This window comes from Typopeltis vanoorti, chromosome 3 (genome assembly GCF_054136105.1).
Source record: "Typopeltis vanoorti isolate ZY-2024b chromosome 3, IOZ_Tvanoo_1.0, whole genome shotgun sequence".
NCBI lineage: Eukaryota > Metazoa > Arthropoda > Arachnida > Uropygi > Thelyphonidae > Typopeltis > Typopeltis vanoorti.
In genome coordinates, this window is record NC_143551.1 from 119,089,536 (window position 1) to 119,115,424 (window position 25,889).

The 25,889-nt window shown below is 34.9% G+C and overlaps 2 protein-coding genes across 2 annotated transcripts in view; both read left to right on the plus strand.

Moving 5' to 3' along the window:
- Positions 1-18,054, plus strand: part of LOC150108516 (proteasome assembly chaperone 2) — a 135,501-nt gene extending 117,447 nt beyond the window's left edge. The window contains exon 8 of the mRNA XM_090390824.1: positions 17,783-18,054. The gene's annotated coding sequence lies outside the window, so the exon portion shown is untranslated. The remainder of the gene's footprint in view (positions 1-17,782) is intronic.
- The window catches only part of LOC150108517 (receptor-type tyrosine-protein phosphatase mu-like), a 1,155,664-nt gene continuing 1,144,452 nt past the window's right edge, over positions 14,678-25,889 (plus strand). The window contains exon 1 of the mRNA XM_090415942.1: positions 14,678-15,541. Within this exon, the coding sequence (XP_090272068.1) occupies positions 15,418-15,541 (124 nt within the window). The 5' untranslated portion in view covers positions 14,678-15,417. The remainder of the gene's footprint in view (positions 15,542-25,889) is intronic.

A 25,889-nucleotide genomic window follows, 5' to 3' on the forward strand; every position in this document is an offset into this window, starting at 1 on the left:
AAATAAGCATCTAAGTGAGGAAAAAAGTTCACTCAAATCTATGAATATTCATAAATCTTACCACACACTGATGAACATTATATAACCTCCTTTAGAAGTACTTACTAATTATAGAGGCCTGACTTCTAATCTGCTAATTCCTGTTTCATAATGATTTCTGTGTGTGTTGGGGGGGGGGACCTCATATTCCTGAATTATATATGGAGAAAGAACTTTTTGATATTTCAAAAGGAGTAAAATAACATTAGGAAATTTAGAAAAAAATAGATGTATGCTCACCTATACCCTTCCTCCTACATATCAATGACCTCTCTAACTTCAGTTCTTTTTTATGGTTTTGCTGATGACAATACTCTTCAATTGAGTATTCAAATTTCAAATTATCTTCCATAATCAGTGTCTTAAATGCAGATCCACTCACCATTCTCAAAGTGGAGTGAAGATAATTTATTGAATTTCAGTGCAGTTTAGACAATAACTATCTTATTGTCTAAAAGAAAGAAGGAAAAACCTACTTCATTCTCTCTTTCTTTGGATGTTGTTCTAATTTTCAATCAAGATTAGTTTTCTCTTCTTAGGTTCACTTTCACAGTTAGCTTTTTTTCTGCCATAAACATACCACATCCTTAACCTCCTTATCAGTGCCTGTATAGCTCAGTTGAATTGGCATGTGCCGTCCATGGTATACTAAACCACATGAAGGAAGAGCATCACAAGTTCTATTCTGGTCACCAATTAAAGGAACTTTTTACTGAGTCTTTTTTTCCCGACCAGTTTCCAAGTTAGTCAGTCTCTGACACAAGCAAGCAGGTTTTTTTCTCCCAGAAACTTGTTTTTTTGTCCCATAAACTCAAGAAGGACAATAGACCCCACACTGTTTTTAGACAGTAAAAAACATAGTGTTAAGATAAATTAAAGATGCCAAGAAATTATCTTGGTTCAATCCTTTATTATTATGTGATTCCTCCAGTGAGTCCAAAGACTCATCAAGGGAGGGATATCTACTCTACAAATCTGTCGCCACCACTCATCCACCAACTACGACTAGCCGCAACTTATCCAAGTGTAAGCAAACAAAGTTTGTACCTGAAGTACAGGTACAAACAAGTCAGGACCAGGCAACTCATATATAGAAGCTAGTGACTTCACATAACTTGCCGTAGTATCCCATAATGCAAAGCACATATCCTTACAGACATGTATGATGCTATGCATTATAGGACGGGTCACTACTCAAACTGGTTTTGAACTTTGTTGAGGTTTCATCAGTGGAAGCAGACCCAGAAGTGATACCAAGGTTGAAGTAATGCAGAGGTCATATGTCCATGTAGAGTAGCCAAAAAGGTGTCACACCTTATTGCTAAAATACTCTGGATTAGAGGTAGATGTTGGAAGTTTTTCCAACATCTGTAAAGGTAAGGGTTTTTAATTCTGTAACTCAAATCAACTATGAAAAATGAACTATACTGCTTAGGTCTATGAGCATGATATGACAGCAGTTGTCTACCATATTCTTATGTTTTTCATCTTTCCATGCTGTTTTAGATCATATTGATCTTTTTGCTATGACTGACAGAGATAAAAATAAGTTGCCAACCGATGGCAGAAAATCAGGGTTAAGAACTTTGTTTTCTCCTTCCTTTGGAATTAAATAGGGTCTTATGTTTCAAAAACAGTCAATATTTTCATATTTCTACTAAGGGGGAAAAAAAAAAACTGTGTTTTAATCACCATTCATTATGACATGAAATAATACTTACTCGAAACTACTTGAGAATTAAATTTTTTTTTATGGTAAATAGTATAGTGTTGACTGTGGTCTTGGGACAAATTTTTGTTATCTTAGTTTTATACAGTGTTCCACAGGAGCATTCATAGCTCACTTTGTAGTGTCTTGGATTGAAAAGACCTAAGTTTGAATCCTATTTTAAGATGTGAAGAATATGTATAAGAGTTGTTTCAATTGAAGATGTGAATTAGCTTTTTTTCATATGCTGATGGAGTTTTCTGTTCAGCTATGATAGGCCAATGAGCCTGACACATTCAAGGGCTGATATGTTTTGTAGGTGAAATAGTATTTATTATTATTATATACCACCAAATCATTTGATATATGGAAAAGCTACCATATATTATCGCGTATAATGCGAACTAGAAATTTTGTTTGAAAACTAGCCCTAAAATGCCATGTCCACGTATAATGCGATCTGTTAATCTTGTTCCATAACATTATAAATAATACAATATGATGAATTAACAAAAGAAATATTTATTTTAAAACAAAATGTCAAAATACAATACGAATTAACGAAAGAAATATTTATTTTAAAACAATGTCAAAATACTTTAAATTCTTCTTCATCTTTTGAGTCATCAAACATTTCATTTCTAAATTCATCTGTAGGGATTGTGTCATCAGTGTAGCAGTTGTCGTCATTGTCTTCATGCTCTCCATTTTGTTGTGCATCATCCTTGCTTTCTTTTATGATGTGATCTTCGGATCCATCCATTGAATTACTTATTCCACATTTAAGAAGTGAGCGTTGAATCATTTCAGATGGTATCGAATCCCATGCTTCTTTAACCCAGCTGGTGACTAGGGTGATCTCAGGCTTCTGAAAATTCCCACCCTTTGTCATCTTTACCAAACCAGATGACATCCATTCTCTCCATTTTTCACGTAAGTGATCTTTAAATGTCTTATTCAAGCTGACATCAAGTGGCTGCAAAACGGAAGTTAGACCACCCGGTATGACTGCTAGGTCTGTACTTAGCTTACATGCTTTCTCTTTGCTTGCCTCTGTTAAATGTGCCTGGAACATATCCCAGACTATCATGCTTTGTTGACGTAACAAGCTACCTGGCAGTATGTTCCATACTTGATCCAGCCACAATTGTACACCTTCTTCATCCATCCAACCTTTCTGATTGGCACGAACAATTACACCTGGTGGAAATTTCATATGTTTTGGAATTTTCTTCCTTTTAAATATCACTGTTGGTTTTAATTTGGTTCTGTCTGCCATGCATGCTAGAACAACGGTAAAATATGTTTTTTCATGTACCGTTGTTTTTATGAAGACACCCTTTTCACCAACTGAGTTTACTGTTCGATTCCCAGGCATATCAAAGTACATGGGCTTCTCATCCATATTGCCAATTTGGGAAAGTTCATATCTGTGACACTTCCATAATTTTATGATAAATTTATGGAAGGACTGCACTTTTTCTTCAAACTGCTTTAGTAACTTCTGCACAATTTTTGTTCGGTGTCGTAATGTTAATGCTTTGTGTTCCATAAATCTGTTGCACCACCCAAGCGAAGCAAGAAAAGATGAAATATCTGGTGTGTCCTTGAATTTACCATTCTTGAGTTGTAGAGCTCGAAAACGAATTGCATTTCTTATAATGCCATCTTGTCATTGCGTCAAAATCCATTCATTTAGCTCTTCTTCAAGTTCTGGAAAGGATGCTACATCTCCACGACGGGCACGTTTCGTTTTGGGATTTTTTCAAGACTGTCTTTTTGCTTACGCCAAAGTCTAATATTACTCTCTGCTACACCAAATTCTCTCATAACAACACTGTTATTATTTTCTTCTGCAAACTGCACGACACGCAATTTAAATCCTGCTTCAAAAGATGAATGTTTACGTTTCTGTTGGCTCATTTTCAGGCTAGGTTTGTTTAGCGAATAATATTTAAAATGAACTGTGGTTAAACCGATATACCTATCTGTGTGCTATCTATCTCACTGTCCTCTATCATTTGGCTATCGAGCGCGCATCGTATCTGCGCATAAAGCCAGTAATGTAAGTAGCTTTATGCGCAGATACGATGCACGCTCGGTCGCCGAATACGAGTGGATCAAGTAGATTTGGTTGCATAGGCATTAGGTAGTATATATTGTGTGTGCAAGTCTAATAAGATGTTATATTTTTTAGGATCCGCATATAATGCGAACCCCTAACTTTAGTATTTTTTACCATAAATTTTTCGCATTATATGCGATAATATACGGTAAATTACTTTTCTTTTATGCATTCATTTATTTTACATGGTTGACTGAATATAGTAAACTTGCAGGGACCCTAGGAATCAATTCTTTATAGTGGATGGTTTTACTATAGCGAATTTCCCTTAGAATAGCATTTTGTAGTGAGTCAACTTTAAAATATTATGTTACTATTCCCATAGACCTCCAGGGAGGCCACATGTGATTGAAATAAGTTGGTGAGGTATTACTTCCAGATTAATGTAGAAGAGGTTTTTCATAGAATGGAGTTGAACAAGGAATATGAAAAGTGGGTGTTTTTTTTTTTTTTTTTTGCATGTAGAGTGAGTGAGTGAGTGATTTGGAAACATTGCCTGAGAGCAGGGTGAGTGTAGAGATGAATGCATTTAAGGCATGGTTTGATTAGCAGTGTGAAAGAAGGACCTTCCACGATGAGTCATTTGACTCCATGGAGGCCTAATAATAAAATCAGTCACATCAGCTATCATACCTTTTTCTTGAATTCATGCTACCTGCTTTCACCTTCAAAGGCAAGCCATTCTGAGACACAAATCTAGCTCCGGTCCCTTTCTTGACTGCATTCTCAGTTTCTAGAAATGCCATCTCATCTTCTCCCTACCTTCTATAAAATTAAAAATTTCATTTAGCTGTATGACCACTTCAGACATTTGAGGGTCTCTATCATATCGCAACTCTTTTTCCTTTTACTAGTGTCTGCAGTCCACATTTCCTATATCTGTCCTTGGTCTACATTTCATAATCCCCACTTTAACACTCCTTTACACTCTGCTTGCTGTTTGCTGCACCACCTCAGAAACTAGGAGACCAGATCTGGGCATAATAGTCCAGGTGAGATCATATCAAGGCTTTGTAAAGAAGTAAAATGACTTCATTATTACATGTCAATATTTGCTTCAGTGTGTGCTATATGATCCCTGAACTTCGCAACTTCATGTGTAATAAACTCCAAGATCCTTAGCCTGATCTGTTTCATCTAACATAATCTCACCAGTATAATATGCCATTGGATATTGTATCACACCCAAAGTGCATAACTTTGACAATTTTCACATGCCCACCTTTCCAGGCTATTCAAATCATTCTGCAAATACTGCCTATCAATCACATTCCTGACTACACAGCATCTCATAGCATCATCAGCAAACAGTTAATGTCTCCTGTCAAATCAAATCCTACCCATTAATATAAAGATTGAATAACAATGGACCAAAAACTGATCATCCCTGTGATACGCCACTGGTCACCTTAACTCTTGCAGACTCATCCCCCTCACACCCTACCCCACTTTTTCATAAGTCATTCAGCCATTCTCTTATCCAGGTTAATGCTTTATAATCCAGTCCCATATCTTCCAACTTATTCAGCAGCCTTCCATGGTGTAGCCTGTAAAAAGCCTCATCAGAGTTCAAAAGTATCATAGTGTATCCATTCTCCTTGTGTAATTCAACTGTAATATTATCATAAAATTGAGCAAATTGCTCACAACGTGACCTTCAGTAGTTTATTATAGTATATAGATTTGTAGATAATTTCTAAAGAAAATTCACTATAGTAGTGCATGGGACTTCAGTTTGAGTAGGTTGTTAGAGTGAATATGTTTGTTACAATAGTGTTTACTGTAGTGAGAATTAACTTAAAAATGAATTAATTACACTGTGTGAACAAAGTAATACTTTTTTTTTCGTAACTACAGTTAATATACAGTATATGTAGTATATTAATATACTCCAAACATGTAGTTCAAAATTTCATCACATAACACATTTCAGATTACTTAGGCATTTCACAGGTTTTGGACTAACTTGTCATGAAATAGTCAGCAATAATAATCCTAAAATTTAAAATTATTTTAATTGCCCATTTGTAGCTGTCTTGATATTCAAGACATGTAGTTTGAAATTGGAGGCAAGATATTAGCATCTAAACCTGTTGGTGCAGGTGCTAATCTGCAGATGTCTTTTATCAAGCAGTACTGTAGCATAGACTGTGTGTGTGTGCATGTTCTCACTTGCATTCAGGCATTTTGAATCTGTTGACTCAAATAGATCACAATGTAATCTATTTGAGTCTCAATAGATTATGCAGTATATAGCGGCTTCTCTTCTAAATATGACACCCAGACCAGCAACTAGTTACTTGCAGATAATTGGGTGCCTACATGTCACACCTAGAATGTGGCATAGGAAGCAGCAACTACATAGTCTTCCATTTTCCATTTTAGTTGCCTCGTCACCAGAATGATCATAGTGTAATAGCACAAAAGCAAACTCATGCTGGTGATTCTTTCAGTTCTTGAGGCACAAATGGTATCATTGCAGTGGCTGGACAAACAGGAATCTGACTTGGAGGCATTCACTTATAATCCCATGGCTATGGACCTGAAGGCATTCATTCTTTACCTGCATGAGTGTGACCTAGGAACAGTCCCATTGCTACTTTGAGGTATGGAATATTAGGGGACTGAGATTAAAATGTATATGTTTCTCATTATTACTGCACATGTACAGTTTAACTCATTTGGTTCAGAAAGAAAGTTCGGTCAAAGACTTTTAAGATGAAAGTGAATTAGAGAAAACCAAAAGACCACATAACAGATTGTTATTTCATTTAATTAATGTATCTAAATTTTCTGTGAAAATCACATTGAATAACATACCTAAACTTGGAATCAGGTGTTAGACCAGTAACTTTAGATCTTACAGCCTGTGCTCCACTATTGCTGCAAATATCATGGTACTGACAAATGATCAGGTCTTCTGTAATGGATAGAGAGTCACAGATGAAAGCATTTTTGAAATTCGCAGCAAATCTTTGCTTAATTCCTGCTTTTTTAATAAAACATCTTGTTAGCAATTTGAATTTATGTGAACAACACTATGAACTCCTTGGATCTCATGTTCAGCCACAGAAGTTATTGATTCCAGGAATAAAAATTTCTTTAGAAATTGAAACAAAATCTTATCTTCTTATTCAGAGATAAATAATGGAATTTTTTTTTCTTTGTGTGTATGGTGTTCGGGAATGAAATATTATTTCTTGTTTGTAGACACTTTCAAAACAACCTTAGAAACTGTTAATATATGGCCAAACTTTGTTGTAATCAGCAAAAAGCCATAATGATTTTAATTTATGCATATACCCATAAAATTGCTTGTTTTTATAATGAGCATACTACACAAATATTCTGTACAAATTTTGGTAACTGTGCAAGCATTCTTAATTGCTCAGGTAGTTCTTGGAATAGACAAAAATGAAAGGAGTGACTTAGCTTTTATGATCAGATTATGGTCTGGTTTATAATATAATGTTCTTGAGTACCATCTCCTCACTACCTACCATTCCAGTGTATAGCTTTGACCTTCCTCCCTCATTTTAACCAAACACTGCCACGACTGTAAAATCAATTAAAGACAAACCCTTTCATTGAAAACATGATTACTAAAAGAAAGTCTCTCTTGGTTCACAAAAAATATTGATATGTGTAAAAAGTTTTCTTTATCCTCTTCAATAGTAGGGATATTGTGGAAGAATAAAGATTGTTTACGTGTTGGCAATGGAAAACAAAGAAACGAACAAAAATTTTGAAAATGGGAGCTTACAAATTTCAGTGGAGCATTGCTTCAATAGTTCATTACACAAAAAACTGCTGGATTCTCAATAGACAGTCTGATCTTGAAGGCTCAAGTGGAAAAATTGCTAAACAATTTGGAAGCAATGATTTTGTATGTAACAATGGCTAGCTTGATCAATCTAAAAACCGACATAACATTGTTATGTCAGTTTTTAAAAAGACTAATTGAAGTTGTGTTTATTATTAATATTGTTTTTAATATCTGCTATCCAACTAAAAGGCTGCAGGTTCGAATCCCAACATGGGCATGAATGTTTGTAATTGTCTTTAGGTGGGAGATGATTTTCACTGCCCAGTGTGAAACCACACTCCCTGCTTATTGGAGGCTTGAAGTGGCTTGAAAAAGGTCTGTATTTGGTCTCTAGAGTAGGATTTCTGGACTATGTAAAAAAATGAAATAAAAAAATTTGTGTGTGCAAAATTAATAAGAATGCTTAGTCCACATGTGGTGCAAATGTACTATAGGTTTACAAATAACCTTTCATGAGTGGGAGCCAATAAAAAAAAATTACTGAGGAATAAACTGTATTTAGTATTAATTGTATGATTTTAAAATTATGGACAAATAAATTATGTTTAATGTTAAATGTATTGCAGTTTATACAAGCATATTCATATAAATAATATCTAAGTATGTAATTATGTTATTTTTTTGTCTAATACCTTTTTAAAAAATTATTGGAGAGAACTTGATAAATTTTATTTTTAAATTTATTTTAATTAAAAATAAAATTTTTAATAAAATTTAAAATAAAAAGTCAGACTTTTTGTTTAACTAGCATCATGGAACTGATAATGAATTTGTGAGTAATGGTTGTAATGTGGAAATTTTGTCAGTTCCATTTGCCTTCCATACCTCTTGCTCATGCTTATGAAATATGTCTTAGTTGACAAATTAATAAGTTACAAGGACTACCATTTGCAGTTTAAGTTATTGCATTATTCTGGTATGCACAGAGGATTTACGAACCATTGCTGCTTTTTCTGCTTATGGAACAGAGGTAACAGCAGCAATGATAGAACATTATATCAAGAAATATGCATAGCCTTCATAAAAATATTTTACACCAAGAAGAAGAAATGACAAAACACAAGTTGCTTGTTAACACTACAGAAATATTCATAAACATTTCATAAACTGAGTCTCATTAAAAATTTTGTTAAAGCATTGGACAAAAAGTGGATCTGTATTCTAGTTCTAACTGGATATTTTCCCGAAATTTCAGAAGCAAAATTTAAGAATAATATATTTGTTGGAATTCAAATTACAGCAGTATTAACAGATTAATTCAAAATGCATTTACACTAAATAGAATATTTAGAATATTGTTGGTTGAAGGATTTATTTTTATTTTATTTTTTATTTTTTTTTTGAGCAAGTAGACAAATATCAGATGAAATGATTATTATTTATATGGACATTCCATGGAGTCAGAAGACTCATCAGAGGGGTTTCACACTATCCATTAACACAATATCTATCATACATATCCTTAAACTTATTCACTGTTGAGGCACGCACAACCACCTCTTCCATTCCACTCATTCACCACTCTCCAAGTAAAGAACTTAGTCTACACACACACACTGTTAGACAACTTCCAAGTGTGATTCCTTGTTCTTCCCCCACAAGTGATGTACTGAAATATTTCTTTTGTGTCAATCTTATAAGTTAAAAAGGAATGCTATAAGTTTTTATCATATCTCCTCTCCTCCTCCTCCTGTCAGCGAAACTGTGAAACCCACACACTTTCAATCTATCCTTGTAGGGAATATTCCATAGCATATCACGAGCTTGTCACGCAATTCATATCCTTCTAAAGAGGGATAATAACCTCCCTATCTTTACTTGTCAGTGTGTTCTTCAGTATCCATTTAATCCTCTGAGCTACACTGGTGTCCAAAATCTAGGGACAAATTACATTTTTATCTGTATATGAAAAGATTTTCATGACTACAGCTAGATGTGGATATGAATTTATTGCCAGCATACTGATAAATTATATCACACAAAAAATGCTATAAATTTTGTACAAATTAAATTGCAATATTTTGCCACTGAATTTGCAGTTGTAATCTTCAGAAATAGTAGGTTTTGAACACCAGTTCATTTTTCCAACTCTTGCAATATGTCATCTGAATTTCAAATCTCTATCCACCATCACCCTCAGATCCCTAACCTCATCAGTTTCCTATAATCTAGTACCATCAATATGATATGAAGTATATAACCCCTTTCATCCCAAAGTGCATTATTTTTACATTTTGCAACATTAAGCTGAAAACCATTGTCCTTTGCCCATGCTTTATAACGAAGTATACTATGAAATGCAATGAAATTCTATGTATACTATGAAATTCTAACATGGTTAGAATGGGCTTCTTTTCTGTCTTGAATAGTCCCATCAGAGCATCATAATAATGAAGCAATGAATTTGTGAATTTATATGTAGTAAGTTCTGTTAATTTATATACAGTTCTAAAGCTATGCCAGATACAGCCTTTTGTGAATTTCATCCACAAAAGTCAAAGTTGACTAGACATGGTACTTTTTGAAGCTACTTCGTGTTTCTCATGATCAGAGTGATTGTGTCATGCTGGATTATAAAAGTTATCAACTATCTAAAGATATATTCTCTCCAGTCACAGTGGATTTTATATCTATAGAAGATAATTATATATATCTTCTATAGGTGCAGGCCATCATCAAGTTTTTCATGTTGCAAGAAAAGTCCACAACTGAGATTCACCTGTGCCCCAGCATATACAATAGTTGCCAGATGAGTGTCCAAGTTTAAAACTGGGCATCCTGATACAACAGAACCTTTTCCCCCCAGGTAAAGAAGACCTTCCACAGTGATCACACCTGAAAAACATCGAATGCAGTGCATGCCATGATCCTTGATGACAGATGAATACCAGCCAAAAAATTGAAAAAACTCTTGAGATATCCAAGGAACAAGTTGAGGTCATTATCCAGTAACATCTGAACATGCAGCAGCTCTCAGCGAAGTGGGTCCCCAAATGTTTGAATGCTGACCAAAAGAGAGAATGTGTGCTGTCATCTCAAGGGTTTTGGGGTCATTTTGAGAAATCAGGTGCAAATTTTTTGGCTTGTATTGTGACTGTTGATGAAACATGGCTTCATCACTATAACCCAGAGACCAAATAACATTCAATGGAGATATAAAGGTTCTCCATGGCTAAAGAAGTTCCAAACCCAAAAGTCAGCAGGAAAGCATCTTGCTGCTGTCTTTTAGGATATGGATGGTGTAATCCTCACCAAGTACCTCAAATAAAAAATATGAAATTGTTACAGCAGCAGTTTATTCAACAGCTCTGAAGGAATTGAAGCAGATACTGAAGGAAAATGCTATGGGAAACTGAACAGAGGCATGTTGGTTTTGCAGGACAGTGCACCTGCTCACAGTTCTCATGAAACCTAGAAGAAAATATACAACTTTCAATATCCCTCACCTACTATGTTTGCCAGACCTGGCCCCATCTGACTATTTCCTATTCCCAAATTTAAAGAAACACTTGAAAAGAACAAAATTTACCACAGATGAAGAAGTCATATCTGCAGCTGAAGACTGGTTTGTGCAACAAGGGAAAGACTTTTTTTCTCAGAGGACTGCAAATGATGCAGCAGTGTTGTAACAAGTATATAACACTCCTCACAAACCATATAACTTACACTATAATGTGTAAGTTACATGGCTCTACCTCACTTCCTGAGATTTTTTTCACCTGGAAACTCGGGTTTTTCGTCCCTCAGAACAGGCAAACCAGCCCGTGAACACACACGTATCTACAGTCATAAAATATATTAATCCCTCATTAGGAGGGCTCAACAAGTCCTACAGGATGGTCAAGAAACAGGGGGGGGGAATCCCACATGAATAAATAAATAAAATAAAACATCATTTCCGTCATAGTGATTATCAGCACACCCTCATGTATGTATCTGATCCACACACGAAAGGCCGCAGGACCTATAACACATTAGTGTTGTGTGGGTGGGGGAGCAAGAGGAATAGAAGAAAGGAAGAATATTTACACATTTTTTTCTTGAACAGCTGAGGGTTGGTAATCTCTGGGGAAGGCAGAGTGAGAAAGACTGTTCCAAAGGAAAGAGGTATATGGAATGAAAGAGGAGACAGTGAAGTTGGTTCAGTAAAATGGTGTTGGGTAGCAGTGTCTCTTCTTTTAATGATTTTCGAGGAGAGTGGAGGAATAATAGTGGTCAATCCAGCAGAGCACTGTCCATGAAAGTATCTGTAGAAAAGGCACAAGGCAGAAACTGAACGTATTGGATATGTGAGAGAAGGATCATTAATTAGCTGGATTTCCCTCTTCTGGAAAGAATTGAGCAATCTTAGAAAGGATTTTGGTGCACCATCCCAAATATGGGAGCAGTAACATGGCTGGGCAGATTTGTATAGAGTTAGCAACTGTGAAGTAGTCTTGTGCAAAAAAGTACATCCAAGTTTTTTGGTGGCTGCATAAGCTATAAAGTTGAAATGTGGTTGTGCAGGTCAGTCCAAGAAGAGAAATCTGATTGTGTTTGGATATCTCAGTATTACTGAAGGCAGCTTAGGGGGTTCTTTTTTGTGAGAGATCATAAAGAACTGAGTTTAGGTGGCATTAGAGTTTACAAGGTTGTCCTTGCCCCACTGGGATATAGCTAGGAGATCTGAGTTCAGATCTCCTAACTATATCCCTGGTTGTGGTAAATCTTGAGGATTCTAATACTTGAGCACTACAAGGTTTGTAAAATGAAAAGGAGGAATGGAGTGTACTGTCACCAGCAAAGTTACAGATAGGATTGGAAGTCTGAGGGAGCAGGTCATTTATATACAAGAAGAAGAGAGTAGGTGAAAGAACAGAATCCTGGGTACGCCTGCATTGGTGGGGAAATCTATGGAGAGGAAACCATCCACCATGGCACATAGTGACTGACTAGTGAGAAAGTTGGCAATCCAGTTGCAGAGTGAGAAAGACAGACCATAGGTTGGCAGTTTGTTTAAGTAGGTGCTGTTCCAAACTCGATCAAATACCCCATGAAATGGCAAGGGCAACAATGTGACTTTCTCCAAATTTCTCCATGATTTGAGTCCAGAGCTGAATGATGAAAGCAAGAAGATCAGCTGTAGATTGCGAGTGGTGGAATCCATACTGCTGATCACTTGGTCTGTCTCTTGGTAGTCCAAGAAGAGAAAAAATCTGATCGTGTTTGGATATCTCAGTATTACTGAAAATGGGGGGGGGGGTTCTTTTTTATGAGAGATCATACAGAACTGAGTTTAGGTGGCATTAGAGTTTACAAGGTTGTCCTTGCCCCACTGGTATATAGCTAGGAGAGCTGAGTTCAGATCTCCTAGCTATATCCCTGGTTGTGGTAAATCGTAAGGATTCTAATACTTGAGAAAGCACTACAAGGTTTGTAAAATGAAAAGGAGGAATGGAGTATATCGTCATCAGCAAAGTTAAGGATAAGACTGGAAGCAGGTCATTTATATACAAGAAGAGAGTAGGTGAAAGAACAGAATCATGAGGTATTCTTGCATTGGTGGGGAAATCTATGGAGAGGAAACCATCCACCATGGCACGTAGTGACCGACCATTGAGAAAGTTGGCGATCCAGTTGCAATTTTTTAACACAGTAGATGAGGATACCATCAGGACCAGATGCCTTGTTTGTGTTCAGGTTATTTATTGATTATTCTTTGGATTTCTTTAGACTGTTCAAGACATGAATGGAGAGAACTTTGCCCAGGTTGTCAATGCAGAATTGGAAAAGAAGGGTGATGCCAGTAAGTTGGCCTTGTCTTTAAGTGAGGTAGCCTTGGCAAGTGAGCAAAAGGAGTGACTGCTATTTGGGAAAGAGGTGAGTTTGCATCAATTGGCCCTTTCAAAGTCTGACTTGGACTTGGTGATGATTCTTTTGCAACTGTTTGTGATCTGTAGTATAGGCTGAGTAAGCAGTTGGAGTTTTGGTCTTTGTGGTAGGCAGAGTTTATTTTTTTTTTTCTTTCACAGCATTGGCAAGCTTTTTAGAAAACCAAGGCTTGGATGGTGGCTGAGAATTTGGAGTAAAATAAGGGATGAAAGCCTTCATTCATGTGAGGATGATTTCTGTTATTCAGTCTGAGCAGGTGTTTCGATTGGAAGAACTGAAGCAGTAGTCATACCATAGGAAGGAGGAACTGAGGTCACACAGGTCCTCCAAGTTGGCACCCTTGTAGTGCTAAAGGACACGGGACTGTAAACTGGTGAATGAAGGTTGTTCTGTTCAGAACAGACTTGTATGAGTTTGAAAGTTTTTCCACTTGGTTATACTATAAATTGAAGTTGCCAAGAAATTATATTCTTGGTTTAATCCTTTATCCAAGTGTGAGCAAACAAAGTTTGTGTGCGTAGAAACTTCACAACTGGGCATCTTGTATATAGTGGCTAATGACTTCACATCACTTGCCTTAGCATCCCATAATGCAAAGAACATCCTTATGGACATGTATAATGCTATGCATTATGGGAAGAATCAATACCCAGACTGGTTTCAACCCTTATTGAGGTCTCGTCGGTGGGACCTAGACCAGGGAGAGATACCAAGGTTGAAGTAATGTAGAAGTCATCTATGCATCTCATATATATATAAAGTTGAAACCAGTCTGGGTAGGGCCCTTCCCATTATGCACAGCATTTTACATGTCTGAAAGGATGTATGATTTGCATTATGGTATGTGTACTAAGGCAAGTGATGTGAAGTCATTAGCCTCTATATACAAGTAGCTCAGACGTGAATATATTTCATGTGCAGAACATTGTTTTGCTTCCTTGGGTAAAGGATTAAAACCAAATACATAATTTCTTGGCATCTTTGATGTGTGTGTGTGTGTGTGTTTTTTTTTTTTTTTTTTAAATAGTCTGGAAACACTATTCTAGAAACCAAGCAGGGAACTTTTTCAAGACTTCAGTAAGTGGGGCGAAGGTCTCGCACTGGGTGATGACAACTTTAGTTGTTAATAAAATACTTCGAATGAAAGAATAAATGAATATGCCATTATTACTATTATAAAGTGATCTTTTAAAAATATTGTCTCCTGTGGATATTTTGTATTGAACTATTCTTAGTCTGAAATGGTTGCAATTCATGCAATTAGTGGGTGATCAAGAAAAATATTTGGCTTAATATACTAATCTTATTACTATATGATCTGAGTGAAATGAAATTTGTCTCTACTCATTAATTTTAAGTATTAGCCACAAGACATTGTTACATATTAATTTATGGAATTATTCACTTAATTGTGATATTTGTAAAAGTAACTGACTACTGAAATAATTTATTCATTGTATTAATATATATTTGAAATGAAGGTGCTCTAGATTGTCTTTCATGGTTGGGAACGGTCATACATTTGGATGTAACCATATATTGAGAAAAAAATTGTTATTAAACAATCCTCTTGAAAGAATTCATGTAATTTTACTGTAAGAGTGATGAAAGAATTTGTCATATTTATGCCAGCTTATTGCAATACAAAAGCAAGAGTTCTTCCACTCTTACTTTTTTTTTTTTTGTGAATCAACAACTTGTACATGTTAGAGACGTCATGACTACTTCCTGTTTAGAAACTTGTGTTAGAATCAAGTGTGGGCTTAACAGGAAACAGTTAGTTTCTGCTTCCTGTCTTACACCTTGAATGCATATTGTCCACTCGACAGATATGTATATTTTGCACACATGTTAAGGATAGATACTGAACAAATTCCAGTGAGGATGCTTTCTTTGAACTGTGAACGTCTCTTTGTGATTGTTTTTCATTGGTTTGCATTTTTGCAGATTTTTGCTGTGCCATTAATTAATGGTATGTAGTAAATAGTATATGTGAATTAATTTTTTTATATTTCAACTATACTAATTTTCTTTAAAAAAAAGTTTATGCTGTGTAGAAAGGTCTCCTGCAGTAATCCCCTAAACTTCATGGCAGTGTCATGTAATAATACTGCTAATAACATTAGAAATTAAGAAATAATTACATTTCTTTGAACTTGACTTTAAGAGAGGGGAAAAAGTATGATTTTGGTTTTGATAAAAATGAAATAACATTTTGTTATATATGAAATTTAGAATTGCTGTTTTTTAATTAAAAAAATGTAGTTTCTAAAACTTTGGAGAGTGGGTGCTCTATCCTTTATTCCTTAAATACATTACTTTCACTAAAAATATAACAATCTCAGTTGTGATTGCCGGTGTATAACTATGAATTTGGATATAAAACAGGTGTCAGCATGTCCACTTTCCTTATATAACATTACAAGGTTTACAAATTCTGATAGGGTAAATACAGTCACAACAGAATGTAGAAACTAAAACTATTGCATCTTCAAATAAAATAAATAAAGCTGAAGAGGAACAATTATTTTTGCATATTATATAGACACACATCTAATTATGCCACATGCATTTTATTATAATATATATATATATATATATTTTCAATTTCATGATGTCACTAATATTTTATACCCAGCTCATGTTTAGTATTGAAATACAGTATGGTACAGGATTTCCAGTATTCATAAATTGCCTTCTTTTTCCTTTCACCATATTAGGCTTGTACCATCCAGACACAAATAGAAACCAGACATTCAGATTGGAAATGAACCCTAGATCGAATATACAAATTGTTTATTCTTTAATTTATTCTGTTGTGTTTGCATATTATATAGACACACATAATTATGCCACATGCTTTGATATTTTCTGCATTCAGTTATTGGTAGTGTTCCTTCTAAGTCATGCAATAACTAAAATGCTCCATGCACATTGAATTGTCTGGCAGACAATTCAGTATGCATGGAAGCATTCTTTGGGAGTGTGTAGCCCTCTTTTATATTCCAGTACACATTATAATGTGGTTATCTGCAGGTTCCCTTTACCCTTGCACTCTGAGGACACCTGAATTATTTTACTTAGCACAAATAGTAGAGGATCATTAATTTCAGTGAGGTAGAAGCTGTATGACAATATAAATATACATCAGAATTGCTTTTCACATTATACCATTTATCACAAACATGATCCATTGAAACTGCAAAGAGATTAAGTATGTGTACTTTCTTTTAGAGTTACATGGTAATCAGCATTCATTTTCAAAATTTATGGAATTTACAACCGTGTTAAAAAAACTTTTTTATTATCACGACGTTTCGATCGTCACATCAAGATCATCATCTGGAGCATACATCAATATACAAGACAAGCTGAGTTACATTATTAACTGTAAGCTAAAGAAACAATGCTTTGATCACATGTTATTCTACTGGCATGACCTCTAGTGAAAAAAAAAAATTACAAATTACATCAAGCTAAATTATATTTACAATGACAGGAATAAACATTCTTTCAGATGGTTTTCTTTCAGAAACAATGATGTCCTATTTTTAGTATTATAATTCTTATTTTTTCTTTTAAGATACCGGATTTTCTACAGTCCTGTTTATAGTTGTTCTTAGTGAGGAACGTTCCATGGGTCAAATATATACTTTCCATATGTTTGGGATTTTTAGACCATCATTATTGTTCAGATCGAGGTGGTTGATAATAATCTCACATGCTTCCTTAAATTTCTGTTCATACCATGTTTTAGTTCGATGTTAATAATGTAACTCAGCTTGTCTTGTATATTGATGTATGCTTCAGATGATGATCTTGATGTGAAGATCGAAACGTCGGGATAATGAAAAAGTTTTTTAACAAGGTTGTAAATTCCATAAATTTTTAAAATGTATGTGCACTTTGTTATTAATATGAATTTAATATTATATGAGAAGAAATGTAAAGCTGTTGTGAATAAGAAAAATAAAATATTGTTCATAACTGTATGGAACTAACATTGTTCATTCTAGTTCTCAAATTAATGTGAGGTAGATGTTATACTATTGTTGGTTTGTTAAAAAACTTTTTTCAAAAAATTCAGTTTTGATTAATTCAGATATTCCTGAGTAGTTAGCCTAGTATGTATTCTGAGTTATAATAGTTCAGTTAAATTTAGTACTTAAAGAAAACGACATCATTTAAGACTGCATGCTTTACTTTATTCCAGTTAAATGAGTTAATGGCTAAATATATGTTCAGCCATTCTTATCCCACCCATTCTACTTGTTTTCCTAAAGAATAAAAAAGATAGCAAGAGCAAGGAATTTCATCAACACCAGGATGATATGAAGAATATACCTTTACAAGTTTTAATGGAAGGCAAATACCTGTAAAATCCTTCTTTTGTTTTCATGCTTTGGTCAAGTAAGCTATAAGATTCACTGGAACCAAACACAGATCTTCCACCAAAACTTCAACCAAAACTTTCCTGAATTGCATTTTTCAGCTTTACTAAAAAGCACTTACTATCTCTGATCTGAAATGTTAGTTGTAAATTGGAGAAATAAACAGGGTTTCTAAAAAAAAAAAAAAAAAAAGTGTTGACAGTACATAGTTAAAATTATTCATGTAAATTATATTTATGATTATATATTTTTGCCACCCACAATTACTAGCTTTTAATTCAGTTCATTAGTGATCAGGCCATAAAGGCAAAACTAGATAGCTGGTTAGGAGAACTTCGCATAATTTGTAAGTAATGTGGAGAACCCACCAGGATGCACATTTCTTATCAGAAAAAAGGAACATAAGCGACACATCAAATATAACTATGGTCAAGCTGGTCTTTCTGATCATGCCCTGAACACTTTACATAGAATTGACTGGAAAAGCACCTATTGTTTACATCATACCAAAACATGGTATGAACGTAAATTAAAGAAGCCTGTGAGATTCTTATCAACTATCTTAATCTTAACAATAATGATGGTCTAAAAATCCCAAGAATATGGAAGGCGCATATTCTACCCACTTAACCTTTCTCCCTGAGAGTTAATTATAAATAGGACCATAGATAATCCAGGATCTTAAATCTAATATAACAATTGTCACGTTAAATTAGGACATCATTTTTACTGTAACAAAACTATCTATTTGAAAGAATGTTTCTCTGATGTGTTAAATAGAATATAGCTTTGATGTAATTAGTTTATTTTATTTCATTTTTTTATTGTAATTTTATTTTCACTAGAGATTAGGCCAGTAGAATAACTGTTGATCAAATCATTGTCTCTTCAGCATACTGTGTGAAATGTAATTTAGCTTGTCTTTGTGTGTATATATATATATATGTATATGTGTGTGTGTGTGTGTATGCTCCAGATGATCTTAATATGAAGGTCAAAATGTCAGGAAATTAAAATAATTATTTATAACATTGATATAAGATTGTTATAAAATATAATGATGCAATATGGGAATGCATCTCTAGAGTTAAAAGAATAGACAGGGTGGGAGTTCAGTGGATGTGCAATCTTATTGAGCAGAGAGAGAGATTCTTAAGAAAAAGATTTGTCAGGATTATCATGTGCATAAGGATGTCAGTTATAAATTATAAGGCACAAGCCAGAAGAGTTGTAACTATTGTATGAAAAGCTATGTGAGAGTATGAAAAGAAACTGGCTCTGCAAACTAAAGACAACCCAAAGGAATTATGTCGAAACTAAAAAAGGAATAACTCATCAATATGGATGAGTTATTCCTTTTATTGTTCATCTGATGAGTGCCCCATTTTACTAAAAGCCATCAATCTGGTGTATGCAACATTGAGCTCAATGCTATTGCTACGCTGGAAGAACAAACTCGTGCATGAGTAAGAGCTGTTGTATAAACTTAAATTCAGCATTAGGGACTTATGGAATATCAGTGCAGATGCTGTAAGAATGTTCAGTCGACCTGGCTGTATAATTCGTCTCAGCCCAGGGAAGATTTCACAGGAATGGAAAGAGTAATACTATTGCACAAGGATAGTGCAAAGACTGGTGTGTCTAACCTTTTAACTTTGGAAAAGTTGGTAAGATATTCCTTACAGAAATGGTTAACAAAGAGTCTATAATTTGCAATGAGCAGCGTGGGTTTACTGAAAGAAGGTTGTGTTTGAGTAACTTGCTCATGTTTTCTAAACACATTTGCTAAAGCTTTTGACAGGATTCGTCATGGAATGTTCTTGCATAAGTTGGAGGATTTGGGATTGGATTGGCTTAGTGATAGATATCAAAAAGTGGTGTGTGTGGGGGATGTAAGTCAACAAGATTTAAGGTGATCAGTGGTGTATCCCAAGGATCAGTTGTTGTTCAGTCTTTATGTTATTGACATTGGAAAGAATGTAACAGGAGATATATAGCTGTATAGATATATAATAGTAATGCAAAATTTAAATACTTATTTAAAATGAAATATTTAAATACTGCTATGCTTATAGTTGTCGGTCTTTCATAAGAATGAATAGGTAGGGGAGAAAATATCTTTGTGGAATTTGATTATAGGGATAGGTAAGGTAATCAGGAATGCAGCTACATTCAATATGATTTGAATATGCTGAAATAACATGCAGAATGATTTGAATATGCTGAAATTGTGGACATGTGGAAATGGCTATCAATTCAGTGTTAGTAAATGTAAAGTTATGCACTCTGGTAATGAAATATGCAGTGGCATATTACATTGGTGGAATTGTGCTACAAGAAACTGATTAGGTTAGGGATCTTGGAGTTTAGGAGCCATTTATGAATACTACTCTGAGGATAATTGCAATGCTGAAACTAATGCTGACATGTAAGAATGAGAAAGTTACTTTGCCTATTTTATATGGCCTCTATATCTGAACTATTGTGTGCAAATCTGGTTTCCTAGGTGATGCAGATATACTGGAGAGGGTGCAAAGGAGAGTGTTAAAGATGATATTAGGACTGGAATGTAGATTGTGAAGTGAGCTTGAGAATTTGTTGACTTTTAATGCTAGTAGACAGTATAAAGATGAGTGATATGATAGAGACCCAAAAACTTCTGAAAGATTAATACAAAATGTCAGCAGATGGAATTTTTAATTTTATAAAGGATTGGGAGAGGATGATAATGCATCAGCACAAGTTGAGAATGAATGTAGTCAAGAAAAATAGTGAGAGGTAAAGTTTTCTCTCATAGAGTGGTGTGTGATGTGGAATGGCTTGTCTTTGGAAGTTAAGTACAAATAGTGTGAGTGAATGAATTCAAGAGCAGGCATGGTGATTATGAAAGTAAATCTTAGAAAACGAGGAATAAGTATGGTTTCAGGATTCAAAGTCGATAAAAGTGACACCCTGCAGATAAATATATCCAATAATGTCTGGAATAATTACTTTGAATGATTGTTAAATGAAACAAGCAGTGACAGAAACAGTACAGGCAGTCCCCGGGTTATGGACGAGATACGTTCCACAGAACGGATTTGTATGCAACTCAGATCCCTGATGAACAGCGCATATACAGTAATAATAATAACAATACCATAATGGCTCATATGTGGCAATAATAATATGGTGTAATACTGTAATAATAAGTTACAGAAACTATTGTGCTCTTTCTTTTAATTCAAACAAAGTAGGCTATCATTAATCAGAAGATGATGGAGTGGGTGCTGGAGAATTAGGATTTGACGCAGGATCAGATTCTGGTGCTGGAGAAGCAGGATTTGATTCTGTTCCTGGAAGAGGGGGAAGCTTACTACTGAAGTCAGTTTCTTGAAAAAAGGTATCGAGAGTTGTTTGCACAGCTGTTTTCTTTTCTTTTTCATCATAAATGGCCTTGTAGCAGCTGATGTTCTCACTAATTGCATGGTAAATCTTTATAGCCTGCTCAATGTTAGGATCTTGCTCCTCAAGCTTAGCAAATCTAGCTTCAACGAGACGAAAGGCTTCAGTTAATTCTTTTGCCGTAAACTTTCTTGACTCTGGATCTTATGATTTGTGTTTCTATCAGCTGCTTCTCTATCTCCATAAGGTCTTCACTGGTTAATTCTTATGAATGGAACTCTAGTAAGTCAATGACATAATTGTCATTGTTGTCCAGTTGCAGTGCATTGCGACTGTCTACCACAGATTTTCTGGCTAGCCACGAAAATCACAGAATTGAGGGTACAGTTTGTTCCATACCCTTTTCATTGATGATTACTTCACTTCCTCCCAAGAATCAGCAATGCTTTTGATGGCATCCTTTATAATTGTTCTGATAGTCGATCAACTGAAGTGTAATGCTTTCCCAATGAATAATGGTGTCAGGCCTCTCTGAATGCTTTATTTCTACTTTCGTTTCCATTGTAATCACCTTTCTCTTCACTGCCGGTTCACCTGGGCTTGCAGTGGACTTTCGCTTTGTAAGCATGGTCATAAGGGTAATCAGACTCACAAAATCGATTTAAAAAGTTAAGACGAAAGTGATGCTGTGCATAAGCGATTTTATAAACAATAAGACTAGCCGCTAGTCTAAAGTTGCTGCACCAACGAATCACTTATGCCATGCAGGTTTGCTTACATGCGTGGAAGAAACTAGTTCCTGAATTATTAATGTACGGAATGCCGTAAGTCGGGTCATCCGTAACCCGCAGACCGCCTGTGTTAGAAATTATTCAAGAAGAATTCAGACAGAAGTCATATAAAAAAAATCTCGCAGACCTGAAATACATATTCCCCTAGAAACACTCCAATATCGAAGTATATCTTACAGTAGCTACGCTTCATAATTTAGAAGGACCTGGTAAAAGACCAAATTGGGATATTTTGATCAGGCTAGAATTGTCAGAACCTATTTATGAGAAGGGAAATAAAGCATTAGCAAAGAGTTTTGGAAAATGGTGAGAATGACAGACGAATTTTCCTGCTGTGTGTTTTCCAGATAAAATATGCAAACTATGACTAAGAAAAATGAGAGATTTTGAGGAAGTTTGGTATAGTGATTAAATAATGGTAGCCAAGATCAGATAAATAGTTGATAAGTCACAGGAACATAACCAATTTGTAATTCAGTGTTGTATATCTGTTAAAGGTATATGATTAGGTATTAAGAAAAATTCTGTTCATACCACTACTGTTATGTTCAAATCTGAATTGCTATGCATATGTTGTCTTTCATAAGATGAATAGGCAGAGGGGAAAAAATGATAAGATATTATCTTTGTGAAATTTGATTATAGGGATAGGTTGAAGGAACTGGAATTAAATCTAGTGGACAAATGAAGGGAGCCTGTGATAGAAACATACAAGTTAAGAAGTTCTGTAGCATAGTTACAGATGAAAATTATCAATGGGATGCCAGTCAAACAGAGCTAAGTGTCATTGCTGGAAACTGAGTAGGTGTGTGTGTCAAGTTTAGGTTTTTCACATTGTGATGAACAATTGCTAATGGAAGTGGTGAGCAGTGGTGCACCCAGGGGAGGGCCAAAGGGGCCCTGTACCACCCCAAAGAAAAAGGAAAAAACACTAGAAAATTTTCCAAAAATCTTTTCCTAATTAATAAAATTCACAACATAAATAAATTTTTATTTGTGTGTTGTCCGGTCTTGTATTTCTATACTACTTATGAATTTGAGATCATTGCAGATGCTCGGTTATAGGTTGTATGCGATGCATAGTGTGTATTCTCAAATCGTCTACTCAATTCCCCCCCCCCCCCAAGATTAAACTCCGAGTGTGCTACTAGTAGTGAGTGCTTCTTTGGTAAACAAGGTTGAGAAATAACAATGTATTTCATAAGAAATGAAATACAATTATAGTTCCTATTTATAAAAAGGAAAATAAAACTGAACCTTTGAATTATGGAGTAAGTTTCTTTGTTAATGCTCAGACTTATTCAAAGGAACATGAAGATGCTAAGAAAAATTGTGGAAAGAAAGGGGCCAAAGACAAGTTGTCAGGATGAGACATTTAGTTCAAGTCAGTTTGGAATGTAACAATGATCTGCTTGTGTTATGTAAAGGCTGTGTGATAAGATGCCAAGCAAAAAAAGTTATTTAAAATTCTTCAGTTATATGGTGTAAATGGAATGTTATAAGAGAGTAAATTATATAGCCTACATTTAAGTTTGTAAATCAGCTGTTATATTAGAAGGTAGGGGAATATGGTTTGATTTGATATAATATCAGTAGTAACAGACAAGGAAGAAGAAGAAGTGACAAGGATGAATAACAAATTTCCATTGTTATTCATCTATATTCACATTACGAATCTTCAGGACTCGAACTGAATTGAGTAACTGCTGTAAAATAATTTATTTGAAAATTAGTATTAAAATTACAGTGAAAATAGACAGGGACATGGAAAACATCAACTTCATTCTCAATAGAGAACCTGTAGAACAGTATTATAATTATATATATAGGCAGAATATTTTCTGAAGATGGTAGCAAATTAGAGTTGGAAATAGACATCAAAATAAGCAAAGCTCCTCTTTCGGACCAGTTGAATAAATTTTTACAGAATAAATTAGCAAAAACATCGAACTAGCAGTATACAAAACAGTTCAAATCAGTACTTGTAGATTTGAGAGTGAGTCAGACAAAACAGTTGGTCAAAGATCACGGATTGAGAGTTATGAGAAAAATTAGGAGTATAAACTGTTGGCATTAATGGAAGATATTTAGAAAGAAATTTGTCATTTTTAGCATTCAGAATATATGACCAGAACTAATCTAACATAGTATAGTCACTTAAACATAATGGAAGTGAAAAGGTTAGCAGAGCAGGAAAATACTCAGAGGAAGACCAAGATCTTTGCTTCCTTAAAAGACCCAAATACAAGATCTGATAATGTAACAAATAACATTTATTTAGAAAACTTGATAGGAAGCTAGTAATAATGTAAAAATCATGTTGTACTCTCATAGTATCTTGTTATATCTGAAATATGCCAATGCATTCCTAATTGAGAAAGGTTTTACATGGTAGAATGTTTCTACTCTAGACTGTAGATAAGAATTATACACATCTTTCTAGGTTAGAATCTTGACATTCACTATTTTTTGGAGATATTGATAAACATGTTCTTCTGAAACAAGTTTTTATCATGCATTGCCCAATTGGTTTTATTATAGTGAAGTTTCTGGACGAAAAAATAATTTGTTATATTAAATGGAGTTTTGTTGTAGTGAATTTAACGCAACATTCATGCCGTGCGACTTTTGAGTGGTGAAAATTTAAAAATGTTTGCTTTAGTGGCATTCCATTGTATAATGTCATTACGTTTAAACATTCAATAACTTAGTGGGAAGTTTTCAGTATTGAGACCACATGTAATATAAATAAAGAGATAAGCAGTTAAAACCTGACAAGTATCATAAGACTTACAAAACTTGTAACTCTTTTAATTGCTTTTAATAATCCAGGATTTAATAAGTTAACTGCTTATTTTTTTAAAAATTACTCTTTATTTATATATATATATTATTATTATTATTATTATTGTTCCGGGAAACTCCAAGGAGTCGACAGACTCATCGAGGGAGGCCCTAACATCATGTCAAGAACAACTATTCAACATTCACACAGTATCTATCATACCTTGCCTTGAACTCATTCACGGTCGTAGCACCCACAACAGACTCTGGAAGCTTATTCCACTCATTTACCACTCTCCAAGTAAAGAACCTAGCTGTAACACCCTTGTCAACCACGCTCTTGCCCAGCTTCCATGCATGGCCTCTAGTCCTCTGACCACCAGTCATATTTTCAAAAATATCTTCTGGATCAATCTTATAAAAACCCTTCAGTAATTTGAATGTCTCAATCATATCAGACCTCCTTCGCCTATCGTCCAATTTCTGCAACCCACAAATCTTCAACCTATTCTCATAAGGTTCATTCCACAGACCTGCTATCATCTTGGTCACTCGTCTCTGGACCCTCTCCACTTCCTCCCCATCACGAAGAAACCCTGGTGCCCATAGCTGGGCACAGAAGTCCAGATGGGGTCTTATCAAGGCTCGATACAGAGGAACAACAACTTGTTCGTCTCTGCATGTTAAAGTATTTTTCAGAAGCCAAGTGATTTGGTGAGCTGTTTTAGTTACTTTTGCAATGTGCCCCCTAAACTTCAACTCCCTATCCACCAACACTCCCAAATCCCTGGCCTCATCAATCTCCTGGAGTATAGTTCCACCAATGCGATATACTGCTGCTATTCTTTTCACCCCAAAGTGCATAACCTTACACTTTGCCACATTAAATTGACATCCATTTTTCCTAGCCCAGTCCTCCAAACTATCCAAATCATCCTATAAAATTTTGACATCCTGTGCACTCACAATT